Source organism: Candoia aspera, chromosome 3 (assembly GCF_035149785.1).
Source record: "Candoia aspera isolate rCanAsp1 chromosome 3, rCanAsp1.hap2, whole genome shotgun sequence".
In the NCBI taxonomy this organism is placed as follows: domain Eukaryota; kingdom Metazoa; phylum Chordata; class Lepidosauria; order Squamata; family Boidae; genus Candoia; species Candoia aspera.
In genome coordinates this window covers 84814066-84835572 of record NC_086155.1, presented here as the reverse complement: position 1 = coordinate 84835572, position 21507 = coordinate 84814066, and the positions used below count along the sequence as shown (strand labels likewise).

The following is a 21507-nucleotide window of genomic DNA, read 5'->3' as shown; positions in this document are numbered from 1 at the left end:
TTCCAAGGAAGGGAGCAGGATAAGAGAAAACACAGTCCTGAGCTGGAACGTGGGAAGACTAAGAGGTTCAGAGTAGCCACGCCCTAGAACTGTCCCAGGTTATTTCCCCTTAGGTTAGATAGAATAGCTTTAGTCTGGCAAGATTCTGTCTACACAGTGTAAACAAATAAAGAACTGAAGTTTGGTTGGATTGATTCTCTGTTCTTGGGCTGGGCCTGACATGTGCAGAGTCATGCAGGTATAGGTTTAATTGAATGAATGGGCTATGTATGTCAAAATGTATGTCAAAAAGTATGAAGTGGTATCATCTAGGTTGTTAAGGGTATGTATGAAAGTGGGAATCAATGGATTAGCAATATTGCATATTATGCTATTATGAATGGTGATAATGGAAGAACCAAAAATATCATTCGGGAAAGGTTATGCAACATTCTGAACTAATGCAGTCTAATACTCTGTTAAGTGATGTGAACAGATGAGTAGGAACATGGTGAGAGAATGCAGAAAAAAGTAATTAGGCCATTGAGAGACCCTGCTTAGAAAAAGATCTGTTAATTTCAGAAATGTAATTTAAGCATATGCACATCCATTTGTACACCTGAAAAGGAATGAAAGAAAAAAACATGACTGATCTTATTGTTTATGATGAAAGCTTGAGAGCATTAGTGAAGGATACAAAAGTAATTAGAGGCTTTGAATATGGGACAAATCATTATTTGGTAGTATCAAGAGATAATCTTGGGAAATGGTGGAAGAAAAGAAAGACATTTGAGAAACTATAGTGAAAATAGAATGACTGCAGGGAGTCCTGTATGAAAAAGCATTAGAAAACAGATTAATCTTGCTACACAATGAATGAACATAAAGAGGATATGGAAGGTTTTTGGTCCTAAGTGTAGGGAATTATGTTGGGAAGTGCCATAAAAGTGTGTGAAGTTATGTTTGTTTGTTTATTTTTATCCTGCCTTTATTATTTTTGTAAATAACTCAAGGCAGCGAACATATCTAATACTCCCTCTTCCTATTTTTCCCACAACAGCAACCCTGTGAGGTGAGTTGGGCTGAGAGGGAGTAACTGGCCCAAGGTCACCCAGCCGGCTTCCATGCCTAAGGCGGGACTAGGACTCCCAGTTTCCTGGTTTCTCACCCAGCTCCTTAACTGCTAGACCAAACTGGCTCTCCAGTTTGTTACTAGGAAGTGTGTTACAGGATGATAGATAGAATGATGAAGTGAAAGAGGTGGAGAAAAAACAAGACATATAAGAGAATGAATACTTAAAAACTTAGGATGAGAGAAATATATTGTATAATGTGTATAGAGGAAAAAAGATGTAAAGAATATAGTCAAAGAATGCAAAAACCAGTTAGAATTAAAAAAGGTGGAGAAAAGGCAAAACAATTATGATGGAAACCAAAATTGGCTTTGGAAGTAGGTTAAGAGAGCTAAACCAGGAATTCACTCTGATTGGAATGAACCTCTGATTGGAATGAAAGTGAAATTGAAACAAATGCTATAAAGATTATAGTGTAAGAAAAAAAAATGATGAAAAGAAGTCATAAGTGCTGTGAGAATGTTGAAAAATGATAAGGCTGAAAGACTAGATGGTGTAATTGGAGAAATGTTAAAATATGGATGTGGTTTGCTTATGGAGTATCTGTGTGATTTGGTTAAAATGTGTTTGAAGACTGTATTTGAAAACTGACATTTGGAAGAATGCCATTATGGCATTCCTCTTATATAAAAGGAAAGGCAAGAGTGAATCCAAAAATAACAGCAAGATTGGTGTTAAGTATGCCTGGGAACATGTTTGACAGAGTTTTGATTGAAAGGGTCCAAGAGGTGACAGTGAGCGAAATTTGGGGAGTGCAATATGGCTTTATGCTAAGCAGGGAATTTACAGAGAATATTTTTGTTATTCAGCAGATCACTAAGAAATGTTTGAATGTGAGAAAGCAAGGTAATTGCACATTTGTTGATTTATAGATAAAGAGAATAGGCTTGAATTATGGAATGTTTTGTGCTAATCTGGAGTGGAAGGTTGATTGCTGATTACAAGAATGGTATATCAGTGTCATCTTACAGGACTCGGGAGGTATCTGATGGAACTCTGTTGCGGTACCTGCCTTCTGGAACAGTATCATTCCAGAAATTCAACCCCAACGCTACTCTTTTATGCAAGCCTTACAAACCTGACTGTTTCCTCAGGCATTAGGCCCATGGTAGGATGGTTTTGCTGTTATAGTATCTGTTGTCTCCCTGTCTGAACACCTTTTCTTTTTTATAGTTTTGATTAATGTATTGACCTGGGATCTTTGATTGTTTAATGTATTTGTATTTGTGGCTAGATATATAAGAAATCTTAGAGGTCTGATCTTAAAGGTAGGTTGGTTGGGGATGTGAATGTTCCTGTGCTTTTGTATACAGCAGATACCGTGTTCTTGTTTGAGAACCTGAATGTTAGCTAGATTATATGATGCCATGAGAAGTATGGTTCTGAAAATTAATGTATCGAAGTCCAGAGCAGTTGTGTTTGACAGGGAAAATTGAGTGAATGATGGCAAGTTATACATAGATTTCAAAAAATTAGAGCAACAAGATGATTTTGTGTATCTTGGCAAAATGTTTACCAAAAAATGGGGAAATGAGTAAAGAAGTTTTAAATTATGTAAATGAAGATAGAAAGGTAGTGGGTAGTCTGTAGTCTGTTCTAAGGTAGGAGTGTTTGTTGGAAGTAGCAAAAAATGGTTACAAGAGCTTCTTTCTGCACATTTTGTTATATGGAGGTAAGAGTTGGAGAAATTTAGATAGTAAATTACTTTACTATCAGGAGAAATAGTAAAGTAAGCTGAATGCAGTGGGAACAGTGTACTTAAGAAGTGTTTGTGATAAAACGAGAGGTCCAAGAATAAAGAGTTGCTGAATGAATGTGGATTTGATGTCAAAGTGAGTGACGAGTACCAAAGAAAGTACACTTTGATATATAGAGAAAAGAGGAATGAATTGCAAAACAAATATATAACAGAAGAGCGAGTGGGTAGAGAGAAAGGATAAGACTTGGGAAGTTAGATAGATGTGGTAAGATATTGGAAAAGGGAGTGCTGAGAAGTTTAAAGAATAAAAGCCAGTGGCTGATTCAGTATATGAACATAGTGATTATAATGACAATTTGCAAGGATAGAAAGATACGGAGATGTATCGTGAATGATGTTGGTGTAAACTTTATTTATTTATTTATCAATCAAATTTATTTCCCGCCCAGCCCATCTCACTCAGAGAGCAACTCTGGGTGGGTGACATAAAACAGGAATAAAACAATTAAAATACAATAAAACAGTAAAACAATAAAACAGTACAGTAAAAACACTCTTCTTAATAAATAACATGTTCCAGAAAGATGGCTGGTAAAAAGTTCTTGACTTAACTTTTTTTCCTTTTTTTCCGCTCATGCCTAAATTTCTTTGGCTTATTGTTTCTTACTCCTTCTTTGTACTTTGCATATGATTGCTTATCCCAAATAGGAGTAGTGTGATTGGTATGCGAGGCATCTTTGAATCAGTTTAAGCCATACTTACATTTATTGAAATAGGAAGTCTTGTCTTACTGGCCTGTAGGGAAACTCTTTGCTATATGTTTGGTTATTGTACCTATATTCTACATTGTTCATATACATACAGTCTTTACATGCCAGCTCTATATTTATCCCCAATTTGTGGTTACGCAGTTTGGAGATATTTTCATGGGGTGGTTTTGTGCTCATCATATTTTCTTTCTCACTTTCCTGTTCTGGGACAGCCACTGTATTTTGACAAGGTTCTCCTTTGTATTAGTGGTTCCAGTTTTTGAGATATAGCATTTTGTACCATGCCACATTCTCCATGTGTCTCAGGAGCACGTTGGGTGGCAATAGCTGCTAGGGCTTGTTCAGTATTAGCTGCTATCCTCACCCAAACCCCCATCCCCATCCCCAATTTATATGTACTCTTTATTTCCCATTAATAAACACAAGAGATTTCTCTTCGGAGGTGAGCCTTACAGTATCTTCTAGGGCTTGTTCTCTTGCTAGCAAGAGAGATGGCATCAAGCTTTATACCATTTCAGGTTCTCTGCCATTTCTCCTAAAGGTGTTGGAAAGCTTAGGTTTTAGACTAGCCTTCTTCAAGTGGCGCCCTCCAGATGTGTTGGTCTACAAATGTCATCATCCCCATCCAAGGCTGCACTGGCAGAGGGTGATGGGGCTTTCTAGTGCAAGGTGTATGGAGAGTGCCAGATTGTGAGCAGAATTCTGCAAATTTTTTATGCTGGATTATTCTGTAATATTCTGGAACATGGTTGAATGGTTAAAAGGCCCAGCTGATGCCCAGAGTTGTGAATTGCAGTTATATAGTACCTGAATTATAGCTTGGAAGATCCTGCTAAAAGTAGTGAGAAAGATGCGTGGGCAGTTTTTAGATCACTAAGACTCACTGAAAGGAAGCAGATGGTCTTAGAGAGTTCCCAGCCATTGTGAATTCTCAATATTATATTTGACTTAATTTGTTCAATTCCTTCCCTAGTCATATACCATTACTGCTATCATATACATAACACACGTTTCTCATTTGTTTTGTTTTAACCTTATGGTTTTCTTTTCAGACAACCCGTGGTGAATTTGACTCCAGTGAGTATGAAGTTAGAAGACGCTATCAGGACTTTCTTTGGTTGAAAGGAAGACTTGAAGAAGCCCATCCAACACTTATTATTCCTGTGAGACTTTTTATTTACTTAAATAGAAAGCTGGGCTCCAGAGAAGAGATAAATCACTAAAGTTGCAGTGGAGGGCTGCCAGACAACTGGATTTTTTGTGCTGTTTCTGTGTCGCACTCATTTTGATGAGACAAGCCACCTTTTGTAAACTGAATGGAGTCTTGTTGCTTTATTCAAATCAATTTTTTGAATCTTTCCCCCAAATCAGACAAAGTTGCTAAAATGAAAATATGGGTATTCTAACAAAGATTTCTCTCTACGCACCTTCTCTGTTACTTTTGTACTAGAGTTGAAAGAGTTTTGAGTCATTCCATTTTAAGGCATAGTATGCATAGAAATTGTATTTTTAGAGTTGCTGGTTTAGGGATAAATGCAAGAATGCACCTTAATTAGTTTTATTCTTTCATTTCTTTATTTAGCCATTGCCTGAAAAATTCATAATGAAAGGAGTTGTGGAACGATTTAATGAAGAATTCATTGAAACAAGAAGGAAAGCTCTGCATAAGTTTTTAAACCGGATTGCTGATCATCCTACTTTAACTTTTAATGAGGACTTCAAAATTTTTCTTACTGCACAAGCCTGGGTAATGGAACCTTCAGATGTTGTTGTTCTTATACAGTAGGATTTGCCATGTCTGAGCAAAATAGGTATCAAACTGGGTTATGATAAGTGTTTAACTGTGGTCCTAGACCACTCAAATTGACACATACTTCATGCAGATTAATTCATTAGCCTAAAAACAACAGTACTGAAACCTTTTGTATCAAGTCTCCAATGAATCAAAAATAAAGAAAATGAATCCATTAAACATACATAAATTAGATAATGCAAAACAGAGCTTTTTCATTCTGACTACTTAGCCAGCAGTATTTTTTTAACCCAAACACCAATGTTTGATTTTATTACTGAGTTGCTGTATAATACCTTTTCCAAGATCATAACTAGGATGATATAATCTAAGAAACCCATCCCACTAACAGCTGCCCAAATCCTGCTTTTCTCTCCTCCTCTTGCAGAGGAAAGAGCTTTCCTTTGGTTTTCCTCTGCTCATTCACTTTTCTTTCTTTCTTTTCTTTCTCCTTGACTGGCAAAATTCTCCCTCCCTCCTTCCCTCTCTCCTTTTGCCTAGCAGAGAGAACTAGCTTATTGCTGTCTTTCCCCCTTCTGGCCTAGCAGAGAGATTCTCACAGCAGCGTGGCCAGAAGCTTGGTACAATCAAGATGGAAAATATTGGCTGTGTTTGCATAGAATATGAAATGAGGTTGTGGCATTATAATGATGAGCTGCATTCATGTGGTCACTTTTAGTGTAGCTTCAGGTATTGCTACAGATAGATGTTATCTAAAACTATAGTTAATATTTTGGGAGAAAACAGATTCAGTGACTATTGTGATATTATTGTGATTGTATGTTTTTAACTGCTGTTCACCTAATCTAAAACAGAACCATAATTTACTTATGATTATTGATGAAATGCTGGCATCCAAAGAAATCTTCATAGGGATTCAGGTAGCAGCTGTTCTTATTTTGGTGACTCTATGAAGCACATAGGCCTGCTACTTTGGTCTCCATATTATCTGAGATAGTTCTAGGACAATGTTTCTCAACCTTGGCAACATTAAGCTGTGTAGACTTCAACTCCCAGAATTCCCCAGCCAGCATGTGCTGGCTGGAAAATTCTGGGAGTTGAAGTCCACAAAGCTTAAAGTTGCCAAGGTTGAGAAACATGTTGTAGGGGATCTGCTGTGGATATGGGCTTTCACTACATTAAATAGATGGTGCAATAAGAGCTGTTGTATAAGAGCCATTTATCCATGTTGAAATTGGATTTCCTCCTTTGATTTTCAGGAACTTTCATCTCACAGGAAGCAGGGCCCTAGCTTACTTAGCAGAATGGGACAAACAGTCAAGGCAGTGGCTTCATCAATACGAGGCAATGCTGTGAAAAACCGCCCAGAAGTATTTACAGAAATGAGTGACTACGTGGACATATTTAACCAGAAAATCACTCTGTTGGACAAAATCTCCCACCGAGTTTACAAAGAAAAAAAAGGTTGGTGGGGGGGAAAAAAAGCCAAAGTCACCTCTGGGGTAGATCAAGAGTACTTCCTTGACAGCTCAGCAGTTTTCCCCTTCCAAATTTTAGAGCTCCACAGCAAGGCAGGTTGCGGCCCTACAGTTTTTTCTTTTTTTCCCCCTGTACTGGGCTAGTCTGCACCTCACAAATGGAAAATCACAGCGAATACTTTTTCTCTGTGAAATAATTCCAGCAGAGCCATTGGTTTTAACAGCCTGACACTGACATCTTGAAACTGGAAGAAGTTAGTCTTCTTTGTAAAGATATGTAAGGATAGGAGTTAGGGTCAGCCATTTCTTTCCTCCTTTGAAAGGAACCGTCTGAATAAGAATGCTGTATTGAGAGGGGAGAAAACTGCTTGGTGCCCTTTTCAGACAATATCCGCCCAGCCACCAAAGGTGCCATTTACCATCATAACAGCTATTTGCTGTCCCTGACAGATACATTTCTCACACCAATTCAACTAATGCCCATTTGCCTTGCTACTTGGCCAATCACTCAGCTTTAAAAAGAAAGAAAAGCAGATTGTCAGCTCCTGTAGAGAGAGCAATTAAGAACGAGGCACATGTTCTGATAGTTCCAGAAAGACCACATGGGCAGCAGCATGGATCAACTTGGCATTGGTTTCCAACCTGTTTCCCAAGCTGCTGAATGTTAGAATCCATTGATAACATTTTTCTCCCTAAAAGGACAACATTGAAGGAGATTGCAGCTTGGGAAAGAAAAATTAACTTTTCTTTCCCCATGTGCTATAGCTCCCAGAAAATCCACCCACCTACCACACTGTGTTTTAGATTATAGGTTTAGGATTTAAAAATTTAGGCTGGTGCCAGTAAAAGGCGGTTTCCTAAAGAAAAGGCTGTATGTGGGTGTCTGTGAGTGTATGGGGGAGTGGGTGAATTTTCAGGCACAGCAGAAAATGGTTAACTTTCTATTCCCTTAACACTGAATATCAGCCCAACTCCTCACATGGTAATTAAGCTTCAGGAAAAAAAAGTTTCCACTGATGCTAAATGGCTAGTATTTTCTATCCTTAACTGTCAGGGAGAGGGGTGTTGCCTTGTAGTAACATCCACATGCATGTAGCAATTATATACATTGCCTTCAGCTCATGAGTAAAAGGCAGGATGTACATCTAAAGAATAAATAAAGTAAGTTTAGGAAGGAAAACATTGGCAGCAATGCGTAAGATGTTTTTCCAGAGGTGGCCTTGCACTTTCTCCATGGTCAAAGGCACTGTGTTCTTCTTTTTTTTTTTTTTTAAAAAAAAAGCTTATTTTTGTTAGAAAATTAACCCATGGCTCAGGAATACTGTATCATTAAGACCATACTTTTTTTTTCCCCTCAGGAAAAGCATTTTACACAGACTCAGAGTGATAGTGCCAATGGTTTTGAAAATGAAAAGGTTGTTTTCTGAATTCCATGCTGTGGAAAATCTGTGTGCACAGAGGCACACCCATAGCATAGGCCTTGGCAATCAGTCTTGTCAGTCCTGGAAAAAGGGAGGGGACATACTACCAGGAGGTTGCTATGGAAGCCAATATGAAATTAAAACCAACCCAGGAGTTCTGTAAGATCTTAAAGACTCATTTATGAATGCATAACATTTTTTGTGAGCAAGCTTTTATTCTAGATGCATGAATGATGTTAAATATTCTGTGTGCATACACATAATATAGCTCACATAAATAATTTTAGCATATATATATTTTCAACATGCTTCAAGTACAGTATTTTAGTAATTCTTACATGGACTATAGTGTAGGATCCAATCCACACACTGGGCTATTAGCATTCCATAGCTCAGAGTACATTTTGAATGCAAAAGCAAAAGTTTTTTTTAATTTAAAGCTGGCTTAAATTTGCATCCATATGTTTAAATATCATTAAGTGGAAATTGTTTGTAAATTGATGACTTATAAGCCTGGTCCCAAATTTCTTAATACAGGTAGTCCTCACTTAACAACCACAATTGGGACCAGCAACTCTATTGCTAAGCAATGCGGTTGTTAAGCGAAACATCACATGACTGTACCAGACTTATGGTGACTGTTCCACTGTGTTCATTAAGTGAATCAGCCATGGTCATTAAGTGAGACATCACATGACCATATCTTGCGATTTTACTGCCAGCTTCTTCATTAACTTTGCTTGTTGGAAGCTGACCATGAAGCTCACAAATCGTGATCACAAGATTGCCGGATGCTGTGACGGTGATAAATACACACCAGTTGCGAAGCGCCCAAATCATGATCATGTGACCATGGGGACACTGCAACAGCTGTAAATTCAAGGACCAGTCGTAAAGTTACTTTTTTGGCACCGTCATAACTTTGAACAGTCGCTAAACAGGGCAGTCATTAACTGGGGACTACCTGTACCTAACAACATCTAATGTTGAACTCTGAGACTATATGCCAGAATTTCAGATTAGAGTATTCTTTAGAAAGAGTTTCTGTTTAAAGCTCTTGACCTGTCTGTGATAGTTGCTTGAGAGATTATGAAGTCCTGAATAATTTTTTTTTTCTTTTTCCAAGACTATTTTTATGAAATGAAGGAATTTGGTCCAATTCACACCCTGTGGTCTGTCTCAGAAGAAGATCTGGGAGATACGTTGAAAGGAATGGCTACCTGCATTGACCAGTGTTGCAAAGCTACTGAGAAATGGATGGCAGCACTGCCTGAAAGCTTCTTCCCTGTTATACATGAATATTTGCTTTACAGTGAAATACTAATGGTAAGATAGGTTGGAAGCTCTTAAACAGCTCAGTTTCCTCTGACGTCATTGCTGCAATGGATGTCCTCATGAACATTGCCAATGTTCTTAGTCAGTGTTAATAGTGCAGCACTGCAGGAGAGGGGTATATAGCATTTTCTTTTCCTATATGATGCCTATGTGCTTTCCTGCAAAATACACCTCTTTTTTCTCTTAACTATACATGATCTACTGGTCCCTAGGGAGAAAATAGCAAGAAGGCAACAAAGGACCATGATTATGAAAGCTAGTTAGTTTGGGAAAGACTTGGTGAGTATCAATGGTTGTTTTGACAATAGAATATTGTAGGTTTCAAGAGTGTGTAAGTCTTCATATTTGAACTCCCTACTGCATGGGATTGCTCAGTAACTATGTTTGGAAAGGAGAAATTCTATTTGAAGTGAGGTACTTTATAATTCACAGAAAGAATATCTATAGACATTTGCAGTTTCACAGTGTTATACAGTAAACCTACTTTTGTATGTGTTTCTACAAGGAATGCAGTTTTTATAGTTCCTCAGTTTCATGAAAAATAAGTCGTAGACATCCAGAAGAAAAGAATCCATAACTGATTTTAAAAAGTCTACAATGGCTCAGCACCCATCTTACCCCAAGGCCTGGGAGAATAGTCAGGGTTTCAGCAACTTCCTGAACATCCTCAGGGTGGGAGCCATATGGGTTTCTGATGGGATGCTCTTCCATAGGGCAGGCAACTTTACAGACAAAGCAAAGTTGCTAAATTCCAGTAGATGACACTGTTCAATTGAAGGATCTGGAGTACACCTGATCTTACAAGATAGGCAGCAACTATTGGAGATAGGTGTTCTGCCAAGTGTCCAGGTAGTGATCAGGTGCTCAGACAGTTGGTTCTTTTAGACCCAGAGACAATAAGCACACCAATGGATAAAGAGATTTTAAGCTTTATTATTAACTTAAGCAAACAAATTTAAACAGAAACACAGTTTAAACCAGAAACACAGCTTAGGCAGATTAAACAGAAGCGTAAAAAGCATAGCATAAAGAAAGGAAAATCATTACATACCAAAAGTCTGGCCCTAAAACCTTGTGACCCTGTTTCCATGGTTGCAGGTTCTGACCTTGATGGGATAGTTCCCAGGGTCTGGAGCACCTGTTTCCAAGAACCTGGGAAGCTATACAGATAAGCTAGTGCTTAACAAAAACAACCTTGGGATTTTCTCTTATCTCCCCCCCCCATTCCAAACAGAAATAGAAAACAAGCCAGCAAAACATTAGTATAATTCAGAATAAACTCTAAGCTTCTTCATGTGAGGGAGAAAATCAAAATATGTCACTTAAACTCCTTGAAATAACAATGGTCCCTCAAATAGTCAGGCCCTATATGATGCACTTGAGGTGGTTTTTTTTCAGTATGTACTGTCAGAGGGCTTCAACAAAGGATCGTTACCTTGTCGTGGTGCTGGAGCTTGAGCACCTCAATGATGCCATGAGCTAAACCGTGAAGGGCCACCCAAGACGAGAAGGTCATGACAGAGAAATCAGACTAAATGAGATCCCTGGGGAAGGTAATGGCAACCCACCCCAGTATTCTTGCCGTGAAAACTAAAAGGATCAGTACAACCAGAGATATGTCGGTATACCATCGGAAGATGAGACCCCCAGGTCGGAAGATGGTCAAAATGCTACTGGGGAGGAACAGAGGATGAGTTCAACTAGCCCCAGATGTGATGACGCAGCTAGCTCAAAGCCGAAAGGACAGCTAGCAGCTGACGGTGCTGGTGGTGAACGGCGAATCCGATGTTCTAAGGATCAACACACCATTGGAACCTGGAATGTAAGATCTATGAGCCACGGCAAATTGGATGTGGTTATTGGTGAGATGTCAAGATTAAAGATAGACATTTTGAGCGTCAGTGAACTGAAATGGACTGGAATGGGCCACTTCACATCAGATGACCACCAGATCTTCTACTGTGGACAAGAGGACCACAGAAGAAATGGAGTAGCCTTCATAATTAATAGTCAAGTGGCTAAAGCAGTGCTTGGATACAATCCAAAAAACGATAGAATGGTCTCAATTCGAATTCAGGGCAAGCCATCTAACATCACAGTGATCCAAATATACGCCCCAACCACAGATGCTGAAGAAGCTGAAGTAGAGCAGTTCTATGAGGGTCTGCAGCACCTACTGGACAACACGCCTAAAAGAGATGTTATTTTCATCACAGGAGACTGGAATGCTAAGGTGGGCAGTGAAATGACACCTGGAATTACAGGTAAGCATGGCCTGGGAGAACAAAACAAAGCAGGACATAGGCTGATAGAATTTTGCCAAGACAATTCACTCTGCATAACAAACACTCTCCTCCAACAACCTAGGAGACAGCTTTATACATGGACTTCACCAGATGGACAACACTGAAATCAGATTGACTACATGCTTTGCAGCCAAAGGTGGCGGACATCTATACAGCCGGTAAAAACAAGACCTGGAACTGACTGTAGCTCAGATCACGAACTTCTTATTGCACAATTTAGGATCAGACTAAAGAGATTAGGGAAGACCCACAGATCAGCTAGATATGAGCTCACTAATATTCCTAAGGAATATGCAGTGGAGGTGAAGAATAGATTTAAGGGACTGGACTTAGTAGATAGGGTCCCGGAAGAACTATGGACAGAAGTTCGCAACATTGTTCAGGAGGCGGCAACAAAATACATCCCAAAGAAAGAGAAAACCAAGAAGGCAAAATGGCTGTCTGCTGAGACACTAGAAGTAGCCCAAGAAAGAAGGAAAGCAAAAGGCAACAGCGATAGGGGGAGATATGCCCAATTAAATGCAAAATTCCGGAGGTTAGCTAGAAGAGATAAGGAATTATTTTTAAACAAGCAATGAGCGGAAGTGGAAGAAGACAATAGAATAGGAAGGACAAGAGACCTCTTCCAGAAAATTAAAAACATCGGAGGTAAATTCCAAACCAAAATGGGTATGATCAAAAACAAAGATGGCAAGGACCTAACAGAAGAAGAAGAGATCAAGAAAAAGTGGCAAGAATATACAGAAGACCTGTATAGGAAGGATAACAATATCAGGGATAGCTTTGATGATGTGGTCAGTGAGCTAGAGCCAGACATCCTGAAGAGTGAGGTTGAATGGGCCTTAAGAAGCATAGCTAATAACAAGGCAGCAGGAGACGACAGCATCCCAGCTGAGCTGTTCAAAATCTTGCAAGATGATGCTGTCAAGGTAATGCATGCTATATGCCAGCAAATTTGGAAAACACAAGAATGGCCATCAGATTGGAAAAAATCAACTTATATCCCCATAACAAAAAAGGGGAACACTAAAGAATGTTCAAACTATCGAACAGTGGCACTCATTTCACATGCCAGTAAGGTAATGCTCAAGATCCTGCAAGGTAGAGTTCAGCAATTCATGGAGCGAGAATTGCCAGATGTACAAGCTGGGTTTAGAAAAGGCAGAGGAACTAGGGACCAAATTGCCAATATCCGTTGGATAATGGAAAAAGCCAGGGAGTTTCAGAAAAACATCTATTTCTGTTTTATTGACTATTCTAAAGCCTTTGACTGTGTGGACCATAACAAATTGTGGCAAGTTCTTAGTGGTATGGGGATACCAAGTCATCTTGTCTGCCTCCTGAAGAATCTGTATAACGACCAAGTAGCAACAGTAAGAACAGACCACAGAACAACGGACTGGTTTAAGATTGGGAAAGGAGTACGGCAGGGTTGTATACTTTCACCCTACCTATTCAACTTGTACGCAGAACACATCATGCGACATGCTGGGCTTGAGGAATCCAAGGCTGGAGTTAAAATGGCTGGAAGAAACATTAACAATCTCAGATATGCAGATGACACCACTTTGAGGGCTGAAAGCGAAGAGGAACTGAGGAGCCTTATGATGAAGGTGAAAGAAGAAAGTACAAAAGCTGGCTTGCAGCTAAACCTCAAAAAAACCAAGATTATGGCAACCAGCTTGATTGATAACTGGCAAATAGAGGGAGAAAATGTAGAAGCAGTGAAAGACTTTGTATTTCTAGGTGCGAAGTTTACTGCAGATGCTGACTACAGTCAGGAAATCAGAAGGCGCTTAATCCTTGGGAGAAGAGCAATGACAAATCTCGATAAAATAGTTAAGAGCAGAGACATCACACTGACAACAAAGGTCCGCATAGTTAAAGCAATGGTGTTCCCCGTAGTAACATATGTGAGAGCTGGACCATAAGGAAGGCTGAGAGAAGGAAGATATATGCTTTTGAACTGTGGTGTTGGAGGACAATTCTGAGAGTGCCTTGGACTGCAAGAAGATCCAACCAGTCCATCCTCCAGGAAATAAGCCAGACTGCTCACTTGAGGGAATGATATTCAAGGCAAAACTGAAATACTTTGGCCACATAATGAGAAGACAGGAGACCCTGGAGAAGATGCTGATGCTAGGGAGAGTGGAGGGCAAAAGGAAGAGGGGCCGACCAAGGGCAAGGTGGATGGATGATATTCTAGAGGTGACAGACTCGTCCCTGGGGGAGCTGGGGGTGTTGACAGGAAGCTCTGGCGTGGGCTGGTCCATGAAGTCACAAAGAGTCGGAAGCGACTAAACGAATAAACAAATTGCATTTGTTAGACCCTTAAATTCCTGCTCAGCCACACAATTAGGCTGCATTTGGTGCAGGCAGGGGGTAACTCATCCTTCCATTAACACAGCATCTCAGTTTCATTTCTTTTCCATTCTATTCTGTTGACAGCTGCAAGACCTGCATTCAGCTGTAGATTCTCAAAGTGGGGTGCAAGCAGTAGCACTCGTTTAATAAATGTCATTTTTTTCTTGAGAAGTAAAAGAAGCTCTTTATTCCTCTTTTACGCGCCCACTTGTACCAATGCAACAAGATAGCTTTTAGTCTCTCCTGTCAAGCAGACAGAAAATGACATCCAAGATAACCAAGAATCTTAGTGTAACATATACAGTAAGAGATATGTGTGTGTGTAGGGGGGGAAATCTCTTTCTCCCCAATTTTGACTCAAATGCAAGTTGAGAGTTTTCAGAATTACTTACTTGTGCAAAATTTCTGATACATTTATTTCTGCTATTCCATATTTCAGGGTGTTTTGAAAAGAAGAGACCAGATCCAAGCAGAGCTGGATTCCAAAGCTGATGCTATATATAATAAAAAGGCTGAAAATGGCCTGGTAAGTGTGCAAGCAATTGAAAAGTATAATGACAAAATTTTCTTGCTATAATTCAAGTTTAGATTATATCACAGGTCACAGTCATTGCTTTCCCCCAGGTAATCCATTGTGATCTTTATGAGCCACTTGAGGCTGCTATCCTTTTGACAGATTTGTAGGTACATGAAGAAAGTCAGCCTTGAATGTTGCCCTACAAAAAGCTGTATAGAGACAGAATGTGGAGTTGAGTAACGTACATGTTCTGAAAAAGCAGTTGGCAGAGTCCTCAGCCCACACTCTGGATTGCTTCAGAAGAAAGATTGAAGACCATCTGTTGAATATTCCTCTGCCTACAACATTCTCTATGCTGATAAAACATGCAGTTATAGGATAGGGCTGGCTTAGTCCCTGTTACATGGCACCCACAGAAATGGCTGCTTTTGTCAAAATGACAGAAACAGCATCATACTACAAGCTTTTACAACCCTTTGGGGCATCCAGCATTGCAGTACATGTAAAGAAAAGGGTTGGGGGCATCATTATATTGCTGAAATCAATTTAACCCGTTTTACCCCCACTCCTGCAGACACTGCTGCCCTGACCTGCTGGCTTGTAGGTATGAGAATTTATTGAGTTAGGCTGTTTCTGACCCCAACTCTATATTTCTAAATGATAATAACCATTAGAAAAGAGAATGAAAATAAAACAGCCAACATTGGATTGCCTTTAGGGAAATCTATAGTACATTCACATCTGATCACCACCTTTGAAAGAGGGTAGAATAGAGCTGGAAAAAATGGAGAAGATGGCAACCAGACTGATCAGGGGGGATTGAACACCTCTGTGGCAAATGGGTAAAGCATTCAGCATTTCTTTTACTTAGAAAAAGGGCAACTGAGGGAAGACATGACAGAGATATTAAGTGGAAGGAAGCTTTTCATCCCCTCTCAAGACACTAGGACCAGAGGTCATCCAGTGAAGTTGACTGGAAAGAGCTTCAGAACAGACAAGAGGAAGCAATTTTTCACATAGAAAATTAACCTGTAGAATTCTTTACCCTAAGATATAGTGATAGGCACTAGCTTGATTGACTTGAAAAGGAGATTGGATAAATTCCTAGAGGACAGGTCTAGGAACTGCTATTGGTCTTCAAGACCCAATGGAACTTCTAGACTCTGGACAGATCATATATCTGTTGTGGCAAAAATAACTCACCAACAGCTGGAAAGGATCCAAATGTTTATTTGATTGGTCCAAAGCTAGCAGGTTACAGTGAATCTCTTGCATATAGAATTGCCAAGAGCAGGAGACACAAGATCTTGTTCAGGAGGCTGATCGAAGACAGTTTGAGCATGAACACACAGACTATCAGAACATTCATTTAATTGTTTAATTCTTTTAGAAGGCTGCCCACCTCCATAAGACCCTGGGCGTCATACAATATTAATGGTAGTAAAAACAAGAAAAAAGCATGTACAGAAAAAATAAGTAATCAGTTAGCAAGAATTTCTTTTTCTGTATGACTTTTTTTCTTGTTTTTAAAGAATTGCTTTACTAGTTATAGAAAGAATAGCTTTACAACTTACAAGGAAGCAAGATAACCACAAAGGGAGACATAGGCATCCCTCATGGTATGAAAACATTATAGACACGTTCCTGGAAAGGAAGCATAGCAGCTTTGATATGCAAGTTGAGCCAAGGCTGTCAATGTTGTTCTAACAAGTAGACCTGCATTTACAGCTAGAAGAGATAAGGAAGTATGGCAGGATATGTGGTGAGTCTTGCCACCTCTCAAGGCATGAATTCTGTAACAATAACCACTAACAGCACAGATTGCCATAATAATAAAAAATACATTCTGAAGGATGTTACAGGAGAGGTACAAAGAAGGGCATCTTTGAACTTAAAAGAAAAATATATCAATATTATAATTATGCACTTGTGATTTTAAAACAGATACTGATGCCCCAAAAGCTCAATTTGGGTGATTAATGTAGAACAGATACAAAAAAAGAGAATCATCTTTGGTTATAAATATGCTGTTTCAGTACCAAATGTCATCTAAGAGGAGGTTTTTGCTCAATCTGGAAATTATAGACATAAAGATGCTTAAGTACAACTGGCATTCCTAACTGGCAAAATCGAACCAAGACCTAGTTATATAATTGTGTTTTAATTTCACCATTTCTTCAGAGACTTCAGCATAAATAGTTAAATTATTTTATCCTTGTAACAATAATGAGAGGTAGTTTAGGCTGAAAGAACACTACTGACACAAGGTTATCCAGTGATTAGGGTCATATACCACCTTTGCTTAACCTTAATTTTGCTAAATAAATGGCATGGTTGGGTTCATGTGTTGCACTGAGCCATAAATCAGAGATGTACAATGCAACATCCATAAGCATTATATTACCCACAAACCCCATAGGCAGCATCCAAGGCATCCAAATTAAACATGCTTTGTTAAAAGTTCAATTAAAATTTGGCAAAATTTTGTGTGACTACTAAAACTTACGGAGTTTTGGTACTTGCACTGGAAATCTAAGATGCTAAGACGAAAACACTGTCATTTCAAGATAAGAGTTCTGAAAAGATTTGATAATTTTTCATTTTAGTGCTCCACTATGTGGAAGACTGTCCAAGGGAGACTGGCACCTGGAAAAGTTGCTAATCTCTACCGTAGATCACTTTTTTCAAACTTCAGTGGCTGGACTCACCTGAAACATTAAGGCAAAACCAAACAAACCATATGATGGCTTAGTAAGTCATGTGTTTTGTTTGATGTTTCTTTAATGTGTTGTGATATGCTTTATGGCTTAATGCATTGGACAAACCCATCTTTTGTTTATTCTATGAACAGAAACAAATCAGAACTTAGTATACTCCCACACTAACCATTTATACTATAATCACTTCTTACTTGTAAAGCAGCCTGTAGAACCAGGTGACTTACATGGAGAACCAGAATGCTTAGTCTTTGTTCTGCCAATTACCTACCCTGTCATTTCTTCTGTTCTTTCCCTCACTGCCTAAAATGTCAGTGAGAAACGTGTTTTAGCACACCTCAGTAAAAGCCTCTGCTCATGACTGTTTCATGGAGAAATTAACAAGATTTAAAATGCCCTTCCCTTCTCTTTTGGCTGAAGTCACCCCTATTTCACAAAGGAATGGAGACCATTGGCTGATTTTCACTGCAATATGCCATGCGCCGGGGAGGAAGAAATTCAAGCACTGACTCTGTTAGAACCGGAGTATACATTATAACTCTCAACGCTTGCTATTACTTATAATAAGTGATAGCAAAGCACTGTAAATATAAATTATACCACAGCACTAATTGATTCAGCATATAAATTGCCAAACGTTATGGGTATCATCCATATAGTCATAGCTCCCATCTCCACATGTAGGGAATTCTTCGGGCTCAGCAGAGTTTGTAGCCCCATCTTGCGTCCTCAGTGGGTATATTTGGAGCATCCTTTGCCCAGATCTCCTATCCCCCTTCCATATAAGGCAAATGGCTTGTGTTCAAGTTGAGAAGAAAAGTTTCCTTTACATGCAGGTGTTATTGGCACAACAAACTGAAATATATGCATTATCTAGTATTCATTCAGTTGACTAGATATTTATGTTGTCTGTCCTAGCCTTGTCAGTACAGCTAAGAAATGAGTCATTCACTCCACTTATCCTTCTTCATCTGCGGTTGATTATAACTTTAATTCCACCTCCTGCCTCATGTGGTTTTAAGTGGGAATCAGATGCAGTTTATTCTGCATAATGAAAACAGAAGTCCAGGGGAGCCATGTAAGGCTGATGAAGCTGAGACTGTTCTAGATAGAGAATAGCAGTTGGATCCCCTGCTGGCAGAAAATTCTAGAAAGTATAATCCTAATTCATTTGCAAGTTAACAAGTTGGAGAAGGCCAGATGTTACTGAATAGTCTGAAATCCTATTTGGCATCTCTCAATCCCCAAACTGAGGATCTACTTGGTGTTCAGTTCCAGTCCTGGCTATATATGATAGCAATTGATCCCTAGCTCACTAAAGACTACTTTATTACTTCTTTTATCTTATGGCAAAATCAGAATATCAAAACAGAAAAAGGCTACAATTTAATTTACTTACATCTGAGTGGACGTGTATAGAATTGGAGTTCATGCAAACATTATGCGTATCATCCAGTGTAGTCATAGCTCCCATATCCCCATGTAGAGGATTCTTTCACATTTTATATTTTATTTTAATTATAGGCATTCCATTTTAAAGCCTTCTAGCATTCTTTATTTTTGAATAAAATCCCTGATTTTTCAAATAAAGCCCAAACAGCACCATTGTTTTATTATAATATGGGTCAGAGAAAGTATATCTTAAACATAGCTCCAAATATTAATATTGCCAAATCATACATGAATATGTCTTATAGGAGATATTGAAGGAAGAATGACAAGCTATATTAAAAAAACCTATTTCCTATTGTTATATGCATAAAAATACTTTTTATATTAGTAACATGACAGAACCCAAATAGCTTCAATAATAATTCCGTATTAATTTAAAAATTGCCTCCATTGCTTTTAAGAATGTTGTGCTTGTGCACATGCTTTTATTCATTAAGAAAAGCTTTTTTCATCAACTGACTAAAACCATGGAGTGCTAATATATATTCCAGAATTAAGCATACTTAATTCATGGAGTTAAATTGTACTACTGCTAAGATCAAGATCTACAAGTTGAAAATGGACTGTAGTAAACACTGAAATACAAAACTTAAAAGGAAGTGTCATCTGGCAGACTTCTAATGACTGAATTCCAGTCTCAAAATGATTGGAAGGAGTAGAAAATAGAATAGGATCTTCCTGTTTATTTTTCTCCTACGAATCATCATCATCACTATCCCCAACCCCATCCTTCTTTCCTGTACAGAGTGCAAGGGAGCATGCTGATACTTGTTCCCCATCTCTGTCATTGAAACAACCTGTGTTGAACAAAGACTAAAACATGTCTTTTCCATGTACATTTTATGGCTGTTTAAAAAGGAACACTGGTGAATACAGGGAACATCAGTGTAACTTCAACGGAGGAAGCAAAGAATTTTAAAAATACTTGCAAAATTTCTTAGGAAATGAGCAGTACCAAAACAGCAACCTGCAGTCAAACATTCATGGACAAGTAGTTTGCAGAGGACCTGACATCCTCAGAAAAAAATGGATGGGCAACTTGTATCATGCAGTACTACATGCAGTACTCTCTGGAGTCTCTCCCCCCACCCCCAACCTCCCCTCACCCCAAGCCCTGATCATATTGCTGAAATTCAGTGGCATTCCATCAAATTATGACAGTGTCCAAAAAGGGCATATCCCACCAGCTTAATCCACCAGCAAGTGTAGCAAGTGATTAGGTGTTAAACTTCAACCAAGAAGTTCCAGATTCAAGTCTCCCTTAACCACAGTATCAGTGAGTGACTTCTACCAGTCACTTTTCCTCACCCCAGTCTAATTCACAGAGTGGTTGATGGGGGACTAAAAGGAGAGGCTCTCCCAGTTAAGTGGCCTTGAGTTCTCAGAGAAAATGTCTAAATGCAAATACAAACTATATACTGTATAAATTGGGACAAAAATCACTGTGTCATTGCTACACATCCCTCTGGCTCTCAGCAGGTGCAAGAGGAAGGAAGAAGGGAGTTCCTGGTTATAAAAAGTTTGCCCAAAGTGTGTTGGCAATCCTTATTCTGACTGTTATTATAGTTGATGATTCTTCTCTCCATCTTGCACATGAGAAGCCTGCAGCACCTTGTAAGGCAACTGATGTGGAGGTGGGAATATACCTTATTTTGTTGATCCCTCCATCCTGCATCTTTCCCCTTCCCTTACTTAGACTGTTCTTAGTTAGGTCTTAAAGAATTCCATACAACTGTCCAGTTGAGTTCACCTCTGAAAACCGAGACCTAGAAATTATTTTGACAGTGAATGACATGACCTCAAATTTTATTTGAAGAGCATTTGTGCAAAACAGACAGAATTGCAAGCATGAGAAAAGGCTGCAGTGCATTGTCTTTGAATAGGACATAAATTTGTCCCATAGAGAGTTCAATTGTGACTTCGAAGGAAATAAATCTGATTAGAGATGTCATGGAAGAAATACAATAGCTGTATTATCGAAGTTCATAATATGGCTTCAGCCACAAGCCCCACCCCCTTAGGGTCTTTTGTCTGTTATCGCCTTACCTTCTTTTTTTATACCTGCTAAAGCATTATCATTGATAGAGTATTGAACTTGGAACAAAGTTGTCATAGTTCAAAATCCTGGCTCAGACCTGCAAGTTTGGAAGTAATCCTGAGTTAATCACAATGGCCTGACTCAAACATAATGCTCATAATTTCTGGAAAGGATTAGTGGCATGATTTGTACCTAATGCTATGCCATAATGGTTTTACATAAACTGTATCACTAAACAGTTTACAGATCACAGTTACATAATGACCAGGCTGAAATCAAGCAAGGCCTATTATGGCTTAGTGTGATGTGATCTGCAAATGTCATGTACTGTTGTATTGTAATTTTTATAGGGATCTAAGGAATTCATTTATTTTACCTATCTTGCAACAACGTCCCAGACAGACACCTGTTTGGTATACAAGGTTTCTACTTTCTGCTTCTAGTTACAGCATCACTAATATTGTGGCCAAATTTTCCGTGGCAGCAGTCAGTACACGCCATCCAATAATGTATTCCTAATTATTGTATATTTAATTGTTTTTATA

General features: G+C 38.9%; 1 protein-coding gene across 1 annotated transcript in view; it reads left to right on the top strand.

Moving 5' to 3' along the window:
* Positions 1–21507, top strand: part of SNX7 (sorting nexin 7) — a 60201-nt gene that overhangs the window by 22403 nt on the left and 16291 nt on the right. The window contains exons 3-7 of the mRNA XM_063298271.1: positions 4634–4744; positions 5164–5328; positions 6594–6798; positions 9360–9559; positions 14678–14764. Coding sequence (XP_063154341.1) covers positions 4634–4744; positions 5164–5328; positions 6594–6798; positions 9360–9559; positions 14678–14764 — 768 coding nt within the window. The remainder of the gene's footprint in view (positions 1–4633; positions 4745–5163; positions 5329–6593; positions 6799–9359; positions 9560–14677; positions 14765–21507) is intronic.